The 13,411-nt window shown below is 38.7% G+C and overlaps 1 protein-coding gene across 2 annotated transcripts; it reads left to right on the forward strand.

Annotated features, from left to right (window-relative positions):
* Nucleotides 1-699: 699 nt before the first annotated feature.
* On the forward strand, nt 700-12,887 carry cd99 (CD99 molecule). 2 transcript variants are annotated; one of them, XM_046382130.1, is made up of 13 exons: nt 700-983; nt 2,483-2,515; nt 2,688-2,747; nt 2,894-2,932; nt 3,098-3,151; nt 3,262-3,294; nt 4,487-4,540; nt 4,661-4,738; nt 5,664-5,696; nt 5,808-5,828; nt 9,601-9,717; nt 9,873-9,923; nt 10,918-12,887. In XM_046382130.1, the coding sequence occupies exons 1-13, from the start codon at nt 923-925 to the stop codon at nt 10,944-10,946; spliced, it is 663 nt and encodes a 220-aa protein (XP_046238086.1). In that variant the 5' UTR covers nt 700-922; the 3' UTR covers nt 10,947-12,887. The 2 variants fall into 2 exon arrangements, with proteins under 2 accessions (XP_046238086.1, XP_046238087.1); XM_046382131.1 differs by lacking the exons at nt 9,601-9,717; nt 9,873-9,923; nt 10,918-12,887 and adding an exon at nt 6,234-8,295.
* The last annotated feature ends 524 nt before the right edge of the window (nt 12,888-13,411 follow it).

Below are 13,411 nucleotides of genomic sequence, written 5' to 3' on the forward strand. Positions count from 1 at the left end.
CGAAAAAAAAAAAGACCAAAATCAGTAAATAATTATCAAACAATTTCCTTACCATCAGCTTCGATTAATTGACTAATCATTGCTGTTCAAATCGTCCTCAATGAAAAATCAAGACCATATGCACACAGGAGCTTTAAGTTAACAGAAAAGTAAAATTAACAGAAGCTGAAGCTATCAGAACCAATAATTCAAGATGAAGGCTACATCCACCATACACTGGATGGCGCACAAGTTTCAGTAGAGGCCATTTTACTGTGCTCATACTGGAGCCGCTGGGCACGGAACTACACCCATACCGTTTGGAATCCAGTCACTCCTCCTGCTCCTTACTTTTCCACGTGAAAATAAATTTGGTCTAACAGGTAGAAAGAGATTACGCCTTAATGTGATTTTTAATGTGGCACTGATGCTGCATGAAAACGTACAAATGTACTTTTTCCCTTTCCTTGTTTTGTTTTGTTCATATAAAGCGTATGGATAAAAAATAACAACAACAAACATAAAAAACCCCACGAGAATATGAGGTATAAAAGTTTTGTCACATATTTGTGGCTAAATATAGTTCTGGATAGCTTAAATAAACGCAGTTACCCCATCAATTTGAATTAAAAAAAAAAGATTATAATTTTAAACGTTAATACACATGTCCCACATTCTTTATACGTGCATGTAACGCCCCTGTGAACGCCCCATAGAAAGGCTGCCACACCCAGTGTTGTGTTCATGGGACAGACTTGACTCATAACAAGCTGTAATAGGACACTATGTCGGGTTGAGCTGTTGCAGTCTGGACAAGAAAGCTGCGTCCACACACACAAAAAAAACTTTTGTTAGCTAACTCGAGACGGACTTATGCTAACGTAGCTGGACGAGTTTACAGGACTAAAAGTTGACTGCGAAGGAATAACAGTTAAGAACAAACATGAAGTTGTGTTTGAGGAGTTTTTTGCTTTTTTTTCTCGTTACCGGAGCATTAACTCAAGGTAAGTCTGTGCTCGTTATTTTTTTTTTGTTGGGATTATCAGTAACTGTGTTATAGTTATGTTTTATACTGCTATTACCTTTTTAGGGTGACGCAGGAAAGACGTGACTAATTAAAGGCTTCTCCTTGAACTGTAGCTGTTAGCTAACTTTCTCTGTTAGCCTCACAGAAGCTGCAAAGGGGCGACTTGTGTTGCTACAAATCACTAGCTTTGAGCTCATTACCTCACGATGGCGAATTTTCCCCCCATCAGTGTGTCCCTCAGCTCCCTGGCTTCTTTGTCCACTTCACATTATAGAGACTTATGTCTTTTGGGTTGAGCAGGTCTTAAGTTTATAACGAGCTCAGTTTCACTACTAAGGTGTAATCCCTTTATTTGATTAATGTATTCAAATGAGGGAAGAAATTAATCAGAAACTGAGTGTACAGGGTTGAGATTTTAATTCACAGGGCTGCTGTGGACAGAGAATATTTAGCCCATAAAATAGCCACCATGTATAAGTTTTTCTTTAAAAGTCTATCCTGGGGGTCCAGGGGGTCGTTTTAGCTCCTCTAGCAGATGATTTCAGAAAGAAATTTAATTTAATTTTAACTTAAGTTACTTTATTAATCCCAAGATGGGAAATGACTTATCTGCATTTAACCCATCACTGATTGAAACGCACACACACATGCAACATGCAGTGAAACACGCCCGGGGAGCATAATGAGGGTTAAGTGCCTTGCTCAAGGGCACAGCAGCCGGCTAAAAGAAAGGCATAAGCACTGTTTAGCAGTTGTAGCACTTATGCTACATAATCCTCTATATGCCTGCTGCACTTCCTGTAAAGGAGGATGAGGTCCGGCGGAGAAAACCACAAACACGCCAAGGAGAAGTAGATGGCACGCTGTTTGGTTTTGTTGCTTAGTAACAATTTTTTTGCAGATATTTTGCAGAGATTTGATGTCTTTAATTCGGACCATACTCAGACCCGCTCCTCTGCTCCGTAAGATGACACCGCGAAGCTTGCATCAGGACATTATATTTGGAACACAGTGTCCCCGCGCCTTATGTACAGCATGAAACTGTAAAGAATGTCCACACACATAAGATTAACCTGTCCCCTGTAAGACTTTTGTGTGGCTTTGGATGGATGTTTTTCAGCCTTTTTTTGTTCTCTTGTGAGGGAAACAACTCGCTAGTTTCACAAGTGACTCATGCTTCAGAGCTGCTCGGTGTATCAGCCAACGCTGCCATAGCAACCGGCAAATATATTGTATGACTCCCCCTTGCTACGCCTGAACACAGAACACATGTGCTTCCGATGGAAAAACACAGGATACAGTAGTAGTAGTAGTAGTAAAGTCATAGGTACTTAGAGAACAGCACATAAATATTGTCACAATGGTTTATTTAAGAAAACAGCTCCTGTTGACTTTCATATCCTGTTACTCCAGCAGGTTACACTGTTAATAACGATGTTAACCGGTAACGGCGTTCCTTATGTGTTTCTCATACAGGCTTTGACCTGAGTGATGGTCTGGATGATTTAGGTGAGTGAATCTCAGCGATGGAGGAGTATGATGATCTATTATCTATTTAGAATCAGTTTATTTATCGTGTATTTCGATTTAAGCGGAACATTGAGCGTCAAGAGGACGCCGGCTAGAAATTTCAACCTGCTGTCGGGTTAATAATCGCTCAGTTTTCTTTTTCGTTTGTTAGCACCAACGCCCGCAAAACCCAAAGAGCAACCAAAGCAGCCAGAGAAGCCTAAAACTAACGGTTTGTATCCTTTCACCTCTTACAGAATATAATCAGTCAAATTGTCAAAATAATAAAATAAACAGGTAGCAACACACACACACACACAGAGTGAAAAGAGAGTATCATTTGTTCAGTGTTTAAAGCTTGTGTATTTGTATTTATAGATGACTTTGGACTCGATTTGGGGGATGCTCTCGGCCCAGGTAAACCTCGTGAGATCACATTACATTATTACTAATCACTAATTAAGATCTGAAGAGCTTCCTCTTTTAATTAGAGTTTCTGAATTGGAGTTTCTGAAGTTCACACAGTCCAATTTTTCCGTATTCACTTACTTATGAATGCTGTTCCTATTTTCATACCCACAGACCCCACCCCCAAACCTGATAAACCTGCTGTTAACCCACCAAAGACTGGAGGAGGTGATTTAATACGTTGTGAATTCTTATTTATTTTACTTGGATGTTAAAGAAAAATGTGCAGAGTCAAACCAACAATCCTACTAACAAGTTTGTGTATTTGTGTATTATAGGTGGACTTGATTTAGAGGATGCTCTTGGCCCAGGTAAACCTATTGGAAAGAGATGCACTTGCACAACATCATAAATAAACTGTATGTAAGCTACATGAAGCAGGAGTTCTCTTACTGTAAATCAACACTGTGATTGGTTCTCCCCCAAATAGCGATAGTCCAATTATAGCACAGTGTCATACATGCAGCTGCTTATTTAGATCGCTTGAACAGAGTTCTTCTTTTGGATTAAATTTAGATTCATTTATAAAACCACCCCACTCATGAGCGATGTTGGTTTAAAAACCACTTAGCTGGTTGATTATTTATTTATTTTTTTTTGGTCGGCTCAAATGGCAGTGGTCGGTGGTAAAAACATAAAGCGCACATGAGCAGCTTGACAGATGTACATTTTCCACACAGAAACGCCTCCTACAACCTAAAAGACTACTCACAGAACACTCCTCCAAAATAAAAATCGCTTTAAGATGTATTCGTTTATGTTTTTGCATTTGATTTAACTTATAGACAGTAAATAAACAATTAAAAGTACAAATTTGGCCAAGTATATTCTCAACCTTTAATCTCTGTCATGTTGCTGTCTGGCCTGTCTAGCTTTTCTTGTGGTTCATTATCATTTCAAAATGATACTTTTTTTTTCCCCCTCTAATTTTTCTGAGAAGTTTGGTTTTAATTAGTTATGTGAACACTTGCTCATGACTGGGACATATAGGTGGATCTTGATCCTGCAGCTCCACCGCCTTATCACTATAGAGCAGATTCTGGCTCAAAACGTGTGTGTGGGGCGTAAAGGAAATTTTGGTTTCAGTTTCGCACAGCGCGAGGAAGTGGATACTGTGTTATCTGTTTTTATATGTCAGCGGGTCCCAGAATGAATCTGTTTTCTTTTACTGAATTAGGATCAAGGAACTTTTATTGTCATACCAGCTCACATTTACATGCTTATGGTGCGAAATTAGGACTCAGGTACTGGGAGCAATAGATCGGATATAAAAAAAATATGAAATGAAAAGTTGAATAAAAAATAAAAATATAAGCTAAGTAAAAATAGAATATATAGGCTAAGGACAAATACAATAAAAAAAACTAAACATTCTGAGAAATAACTAAATAAGAAGCCAGTTTAGCATGTGCAGCATAAATATGCATGCAAGTGTGTGGTGGTCCAGGAAGGTAGTACTTGATCCTTGAATTATGAATGTTGTTAATATCTTTGCCCCCACAGATCCCAAACCCAAGCCTGACAAACCTGCCGTCAACCCTCCAAAGAGTGGAGGAGGTGAGTCTTCTGCTCATTTAACGTCTTTGTGACTTCCTTGGTGCCACAAAGCTCCACTGTTATGTATTTGACGGGAGCGTAATGAAGATTTTTAGACCTTTGGTTGTTCGTTTTGTGAAGGTGGTGGATCTTTCGACGACTCGGACTTGTTCGAAGTTGGTGGCGGGGACTACAAGCCCGACGGAGGCCGCTCAGGAGGTAAGACAATTTTTTTGACTTTGCCGTTGCTTTTCTTATCCTTGTTTTGCTTGTGGTGTCAGCTGCTTGATCAAATGTCACCTAAATGCGTTAGACGGTGTTCACACGAGCCTTCATGGTTAAATATACACTGTCTGATTTATTACAGCATCCCCGTGTCCTAAAATACATCTCAGTGTACTCTCGATGTTTTGTAGCCCAACACAGTTTGCAGTTCATTCTGAGAAAAATCAATGGAAGAAATCTCAATTATATGGGTGGCTTTTAATAAAATTAGGACGTGGATATAAAGCGACATTGATAATCTCTCCAAGATCATATTGTAATTACTGAAACAAGATAAAACACCATTAAAATATACTAAAATGTTGCTTTTACTTTACTACAAAGTAGCTGTGCAATTTAACGCATTATTATCGTCTTCCTAGAACTAGATCTGAATCTTGGTTTAAACCAAGCATATGTCACAAATGTTAAGAAAACCAATGAACTATTGGTTTTTTTGTGGTATCACAATGGATTGAATTGTGTTTTCTCACTTTAAGACTTATCGACTAGTCTAAGTTTAATCTTCCGTTTACATTCCAGGCAAATTAGTCGTTATGGACATCCGCATGCCCCCCTCCGCGTTCAGTCAAATCAGACCCGCGCATTTGAACGAATCGTGATGCCAAAGACAAAGACGCTGCCTCTTTGCTTTGTGTTCTCTGTGCTGTTGTTGAGTCAGAGTATGGAAGTAATTAGATGTTCTTCTACCAAAGAAAAGGGGAAAAAAAGGAATCAAAAAACCCACAGGCTTTCCAGGGTAATCAGAGCCACATGGTTTTCACATTTGATTCTGAACGGTCGTATAGATGAAGCAGCAACTACAGTGAGCCGTTATTATTTCCTATAGACCCTAACACCACTTTTCTTTTAAATCCAGGGCGTGCAATGGACCCTGGCAACGATCCTCAGGGTATGTTTTATATATTTTTAATTCTACTGTATCATGTATTGAAAAAATACCCCCCAAAAAAATCTGACCATTAGGAGCACTAGATTGATTTGCATCTTGTATTCCTGACAGGTGGTGCCGATCAGCCTCAAGGTAAGCCTTACGTTGATGTACTTCCTCTCTTTGTGTCCGTGCTCTGTCAGTGTCACCTTGGGTATTGTTATACGTTCCTGTTGAAACGCTGAGTCGTTCAGCTCTTCCTGGGTATTTCCTTTTTCCCTCCTAGAGGAAGTTGCGTTCACTGCTCCCGTCTGTCCTGATTTACCAGTTGTTGTGTCGGTGTTTTCTTCACCCCCCCCCGGCCTCCCCTTGCATATTGAATTGTCGTTATGCTTGCGGTTTTGAAATCAGCTCATTATGTTGTTATATTTGTCTGGCAACGCTGGTGTCTTTGACAATTAAATGACAGTTGGCTTTAGTCCCATACTGGTAGTCATATTGGTACCCCTGGTCTGGTGTCTTTGGCTAAAACCCTGCTACGATTGTGTGTCGTTGCAGATCCAGACCTTCTGTGGGGCCAAATCCTGAAGATGCTAAATGCTAACATGCCTGAGGAATTCTATTTGTGGATTTCCAACTTAAAACAAACAGTAACACCTCTTTTAGAGAGGGTCATGGATCTGCTGCAAGCTATACCATGAATCATCAGTCCATAAGTTCTGATTGACTCTTGATGCGGTTTTTAAAGTTATTTTTGAACATTTTGGATTGGGTCTAGTGCTATCTATCCTGGGTGCACTTCTTTTTGCTCTTTGACCTCTGACTTATGAACGCTCACGACTGCAGGTCTGTGCTTGAGCTGGAAAATGTGTTCGATTGGTGTATTGAACCACCGTTCTAAGACTCGGAAATGCCCGGTCGCTGAGCCACCCAGACAGTTCATGCTAGCAGCGCCGCAGGAAAATAATGTTGCGTTGACTTTAATCCTGTGCTTCCAGACTTACCAGACAGCCTTTGTTTGGGTGTGTACATACATTCCTTTTTTTTCTTAGGCAGCTCACCTGTTCATAAAGTGTCATGACTCATTTATGTGTTAGTTTACAGCATTAATAATGCAGTTTGAACTCACGTTACCTTTCTTTTATTGTGTGGAACAAAACGCAACCAATGTTTATTGGTGAATGTGGTACTTTTCTTAAAAATAGATAAAAATTTTGGTTCGTGTTGGTTTTTTTTTTATATATTTGTTGGTCACTGAACATGTGGAAAATCGATCGACTTAAGATACTGTGTTGATACTCAAAGACTTAATTTTCATTAATAGTTTACATGCAACGATTTGCAACTATGGCTCATTTTGTGTTGCGTTTAAAACCGCCCACAGATTACCCCTGTGATACTACCTATAACGAGCTAGGCATGCACAACACATATCAACTGATAAATTACAGACCCGATAATGAAATTATAGCTGAAATATGAAAATAGGACCGTTAACACAAAACCGAAGCGCGTTCATTCACTTAGCTGTTGCAGCATTCACACACTGTATAGTAGGCAGTGTCAGAATTCATCACGTTGTCGTTAGCGTCGATGTTTTTCACAGCTTCAGGCGAAAGTAACACGTTTGTCTTTTGCAATACCTTCCTGCAAGGGGTTCAGAGAGGAGAGAAAATGGAATATTAAACCATCCATCTTAGCTCACCGCATCTTAGCCTTTTCTAACCTTGTATGTGTTAAGTACAGGATATAAACTTCTTTTTAAAAAATATGAAAATGTGAAGTTAATGGGCCATGACTGGCCATGAATTTGCTGAAAAGAGTCCTTATTGTGTAACCCCCACCAAGAACACAGTCCTATAAAACAGTATATTGTGTGACTTACAGTATCACAGTATGTTTTGCAATAAATTGATTTGTAACCCACGTGTTATGATTAGGGATGATGATTTTAATGTTCAAATGGTTGATCACTGAACTAGTTGTTCTCTGATAACTAAACCGGACATTTTTACTGTATAGATCTGTAAAGATATTCATAAATAGCGGTTACATCACTGAGTCTAGTCCAAAAAAATGCAAATATTTGAATTAATTACAAAAAAAGCAATTACTCGAAAAGTACTTGAGTACTCGTGCCCTTCCATGAACATGACACATATCATATTGCCAGAATCTGATACACCAATTATCCTAATATTTTATTTAGCACTAAATAAGCTGACAGCAAAAGTGTGTGTTTAAGAAAGCTGAATGAAAAACCTGAGCCGTACGTTAAGACTCCGAAACAGATATACTTTAGCGACCTTGCTTCCTTGCTTCACATATACATCCATGAGAAAAAAAACTCTTTTTTTTTTTTTTATTAATGTGTTTTCTGTCATTGCCTCATGCCATGTCACACCTTGTATCGTCCACAGCCAGCTAACATTCTCAACATAGCCCTCTTTTGTTGTTGTTGTTTTAAGCCCTTTGGCACTTTTTAGCTGTTGAGTAGTTCTTTGTGTACTCTTTGGTAACTGGCAGAATATTTATTTTTGGTGGGCTCATTGTAGTTCAAACTTTTCCTTGAGTCTTTATGGAATATGGATGCATAATGAAATAAAACGAACAAGTGGAATGGTCAGTGTTTAGTTAATAGTTGTCAAGGATGAAAACCCAAAAAATGCTGATGTGTGACATAATCCTTTCGAAATCAGAGCAAAAAGCTCAATTACACAGCAGCATTATGTTTGTGAAATATACTTTATACACACACACCATACAGTAGCTATATTACAGTGAAGTTTATGTGATAAAATAGAAAAGAATCCCGGAATATTGCCTATAATATATAATGATGTACATCAAGTTAAATAATGCACCTTAAAATAAGTGTTACTACTTCTTATGATATTAATAATATGACACTACACATATTTATATGCAGATATGTGAAAAAAAAAGAACTCATGAAGTACGAGAAACATTTTCTAAAAAATAAATAATAAAGGAATGAACACAATTAGGAATGAAAGTAGAATCCTCGATAAGGTTCAGCCATTCACATGCAAGAGTGGTTTGAGGGTTCACCGCTTTGCAAACGATCGTTTTATTTACGTTTTAATCCGAGTCACAATTTTTGGATTATTTTCCCCGGATTACCGGTGCTTAAAATGATATTTGGCCCGTAGGTAAAAGGAGTGACAAGGATGGAGGATAGAATTCAGCCCCTGGGGGTTATTGTGATTCAAGTGGGGGCACTTTTGGCGTTGGGGAAAAAGAGCACACTCAGCATTTTCCAGCAGTAAGTCATGCTGGAGGCTGGCATCGTGTTTTTCTTTGCTTTTTTTTTTTTTTTTTCCCCTGTCCAGCCAACGCCTTATTTTAGTACACTGCACCATCACGAGGCGCACCTCTTCCTCATGACTCACTCTGCTCCTAAAGTCATATTAGAAGAGACCGACTTATTATTCATGCGGCCACAGTGTGTGTTGTTCTTGGTGTCATCCTCCCTTTGTGTGTGTGTGTGTGTGCTGCTCCGCCCCTGCCGTGGGTGTGTTGTTCGCTTTTCCCTTTGAATCAAGCTCTCTGGATCTGTTCTCTCTTGTACCCAGAGTTATTCTAACCCGTTTGTTGTATCTACATTTCATGTCTTAGGGCTTATGTTCTGGTTTGATTACATTCTAACTTCTCCCTTACAGTAAGCCCTGGGAAGTTTTTACTAGTGCAGGCAGATTCTAAGTGTTATTAAAAGTTATTGACTGCCACCTTGTGGAAAACTGAACCTATGACAGTTTAGGAATCATGGCCTTTCGTTGGCCTGAAATGATACACATTGCTGCATATGTGCGAAAGAGTTTGATAAGGACTGAAGGTTCTAAAGATAGGCAAACCCCTTCCTGTATCAAAGTGCAGTCCGCTGCTTGTATTTTTTGTCCTACAGCAGCTGCATCTGGACCCATTGCGGGTATTGTCAGCGCTATAGGAGTGGCTCTGCTGGGAGCCGCATCCAGTTACTTTGCTTACCAGAAGAAAAAGCTCTGCTTCAAGCTGCAGGGAGGTCAGTACGTCTTTCTTTATATTTGAGATATCTTTTGAATGCCGTATGCAGACACATTCCGAGAGTGACAAATAAAATGAAGCATAATGCTGTTACGACAGCAGCAGTGGTGTCACAGGGATGATCACACTAATACATTTTTTTTTATCATTTAGGGGCGGATCCAGAGAGCGGTAAAGGCCAACCTGGACAGTCTGATCCTCAAGGTGAGTTTCTGTGTTTATTGAAATGAGAATCTATGAAAATTACTACTAGATTTGAACAGCTTCAGCGCTACTTGTCAGAGATTCTAACACGTTGTTTCAGAATGCCTCATAGGTGTTCAGCTTAGGTCTGGTGATGCCTCATTAATTTTTAACCTGCATACCTACTAGGAAAGATAAAAACAGGTCAAAGAAAAGGCTAGTGATCAATGACTATCAGCAGGATGGTTCTGCCCTTGTGAGCCGGGTCCTGCTCAAGGTTTCTTCCTGTTAAAAGGGAGTTTTTCCTTGCCACTGTCTGCTTGCCTGGGTGGTTCAGGCTCTGGGTTTCTGTAAAGCACCTAGAGACAATTTTGATTGTAAAAGGTGCTATATAAATAAAACTGAACTGAACTGAATTTGTAGCTGGTGGGGCTGATTTGATCTGCTTTTTATACTGATGGATAGTTTAAACCATAACAGTGTATCAGATTTAAGCTGTTCAATGTAAAATCTGAGTAATAGGTGCTTTAAAAATGGACTCAAAATGGTCATAAATGAGTATTACATGATCTACAAATGAAAAATGACATTAACAGTTGTGCATAATTTTTATGTGTTCCGATCCACACGCTCGAGTTTCACAAATGCACACATCACAACATGAATAAATATTATTTTAATGTGCAGATTCTTTGCTTTAGCTTCACATCTCTGATCAGTTCTAGCTTTTGAGAAATATCTGTGGCGGTCTCCAGCTCCAACAAAGCTACAAATGTGTGTTGTGTTTAAACGCTGATGGAAATGATTTGTATTTGTAATGCAAATTTTGAGACTAATTTTTCCTCCATATGAAATGTATAAGAAAGAATGTGGACTTACAAACCGAACCCAATGTGTGCGTAGCCTGACATCAAGTGGTCAGTAACCGGTATTGACTGGCCATGCGCTCTTGATTGAGGTGGGCTTGTGGTGTAGCAACTCTTTGCGTTACCTGTCCTCTTCTTTCAAATTTTAGTGTTCAGCAACCTCCTCAAGTCTTCCTAGACACCTTCTGCACCCGCACAAGACAAGTCACTGGCCGTTTCTACAAAGCTACAGTTCCTACAAAGCTTTCAGTGAGACTTTGTGTAACATTTATTTTTCTGTTCACTAACCTAAAAACAACCCTAATTGCTCTTGGAACTGTTGTGATTACTTCAACAATTATTTCAGCAGATTGTGGTTTTGCACAGAGCTTTGTGTTTATTGTGCTTTGTTTGCGTTTAACTACTGTACACATGAATACGTCGTTTTGTTTCGCCTGTGTATCTTTTCAACCGTTCTCTCAAACTGCAAATAAGCGTGTTTGGTTTAATTTTAGGTGCTACATCGGTAGGGTTTACTGCATCATACAGGTCAAGTCCCCCCACCCCCCCAATAGCTGGCATCTTTAAGAAGGATCTAGCAAAGCTCCCATAGAAAAGCTGTATATTTTCATCTGCTTATCTCAGAATGGATGCATATTCTAAGCTCACAAAGCTGTTTTTAGCCATTATGTCTTTATCTGCCTCTCCTCATATTTTTTTAAAAATAATGTTGCTTTTCTTGTGTTTTGTGAACTGACCAACGTGAATTCTCAAATAAAAGCAGGCATTCAAATAAGGCATGCGGCCGACACAAACAAATAAAAGCTACCATCAGTGAAGCTTCCTTAAGATATTTCAAACTAAAAGCCTCCTTTTACAGTGAAATGTGTGTCTCAGGAAGTTTCAATGATGGTACTTTGACAGCGCAAAAAAAAAAAGAAGAAAGAAACGTAAGCAGTTGGAAATAATTTGAGTAGCATTATTTTTATAAGAGAAGAGAAACTGTGTTCTGAGTCTGTTCTGTAGTAATTAAATTAGTGTAACGGAGGAAGTGTTGCCACAAAACAGTATCAACAGCAGATTAATTGCAAAAGGCGAGGTGAATAAAGGTTCTGGCTGCTATTTGAGAATTTAGTCGTCATCTTTTTATCAGCTTAACACAAAGACGCTTCAAGTTGTATTGACGTACAGCTGGCTGTAAATCCAGCAGAAGGAAGCTTTTCAGTGTAAAATGTGTAATGTGATGTGAAGCAGATAGAGGTCATGAAACACAACTCAGAAACTTACCACATGTATACATCTATTAAACGTCTATTAAATTTAGTGATGTGCCATTTTAATTGATATTGCTGAGGATCTTTTGTATCTCTTATAAAAATGTAACATGCAGTATAAGCATCAGCTTTTGCTTTTTTTTTTTTTTTTTTTTTGTCATGCTGGAAATCCTATTTGTGCACTGCAGAATTCATTTTTGTCTGTCATTTGAGTTAAAATTCTTATTTTCTTAAACCTATGCCAATGCTGCCCTCTAGAATGACTGCGGCTTTAAAAGCAACTAAACATGAAGGCTAACTTTTTCTAGAATAGTGCGACAAGTTGACGTATTTTAAGCACGCCGACATATTTGTTTGGGTTAAGAAAATAAGGTTTTTAGGAATGAGTCAGAAATGATCCAATGAGGATTAGACATTTTGCAGTCTGTGTATGTTATCAGGCTTATTACTCAGCTTTGACGCTTTCCATAGCAGCCGTGAAACACGGGCGACGGTGATGCACTTTTATCCGCAGTTATAATCGTTCTCCGCGTTATGTTATTCATAAAGAGCACATAAAGAAATGGGGAGCCTGCATGGAGACTTGTTTTTTTTTTTTTTTTTTTTTTTTCAAAATATTAAAATGTCTTCCCTCATGAGCTGTAAATACTCGAGAATAATGTGTACAGATGCTCTAGGCTTAATGCTTTGTGCTTCGCGCAGTATCAACAATCGTGATCTCAGCTTGAAGTGTATTTTTATATTCAAACTTGTCTCAGTTTTACAAACTTTAGGTATATTGCATCTGATAAATTGGATCGATGTTATTTCTGTGAGTGTATTAAAAGTGTGCGTGCATCTTTTCAATAAAGTGATGTTGTATAGTTTGTCTGTCTTTTGTCATTTTGTCATCACCTGCTTTATGTTCACTAAATTCAGTTGAGAATCAGAGTTCAGCTATTTTGGATCTTCAATGCCAACTAAAATAAACTAAAATAATATAATAACAAGCTATTTTTTTTGTGAGGCCAAAAATCTGTTTACACAGTCACATTGTGGGGACCTGCCTTGCTTATGGGGACAAGACTTGCTTTAAGGTTAAGGTTAGGGTGAAGATTAGGCAAGTAATGTTTATTGTTACAATTAGATGGTGTTTAATCCTCCAGGAAATTAATTTAAGTCTGTGTCTATGCCCTCAAAAGTGACGGAAACACAACTATGTGTGTGTGCATGCAGATGGAAGCACCTGTGTTTGCATTTTCTATGAAAAACTCCCAAGTTAACTCCAAATTCAATAACTCAAATCACAGTAACAAAAGAATAAAGGTCCCGATTCCCTCTGGATCAGTTCCTCACCCTGTGTCCTCACACTCTGCCATATTTCCATCAAATAAACCTGAGCTGGCATCTG

The sequence above is a fragment of the Scatophagus argus genome, chromosome 24, assembly GCF_020382885.2.
Source record: "Scatophagus argus isolate fScaArg1 chromosome 24, fScaArg1.pri, whole genome shotgun sequence".
Lineage (NCBI taxonomy): Eukaryota > Metazoa > Chordata > Actinopteri > Scatophagidae > Scatophagus > Scatophagus argus.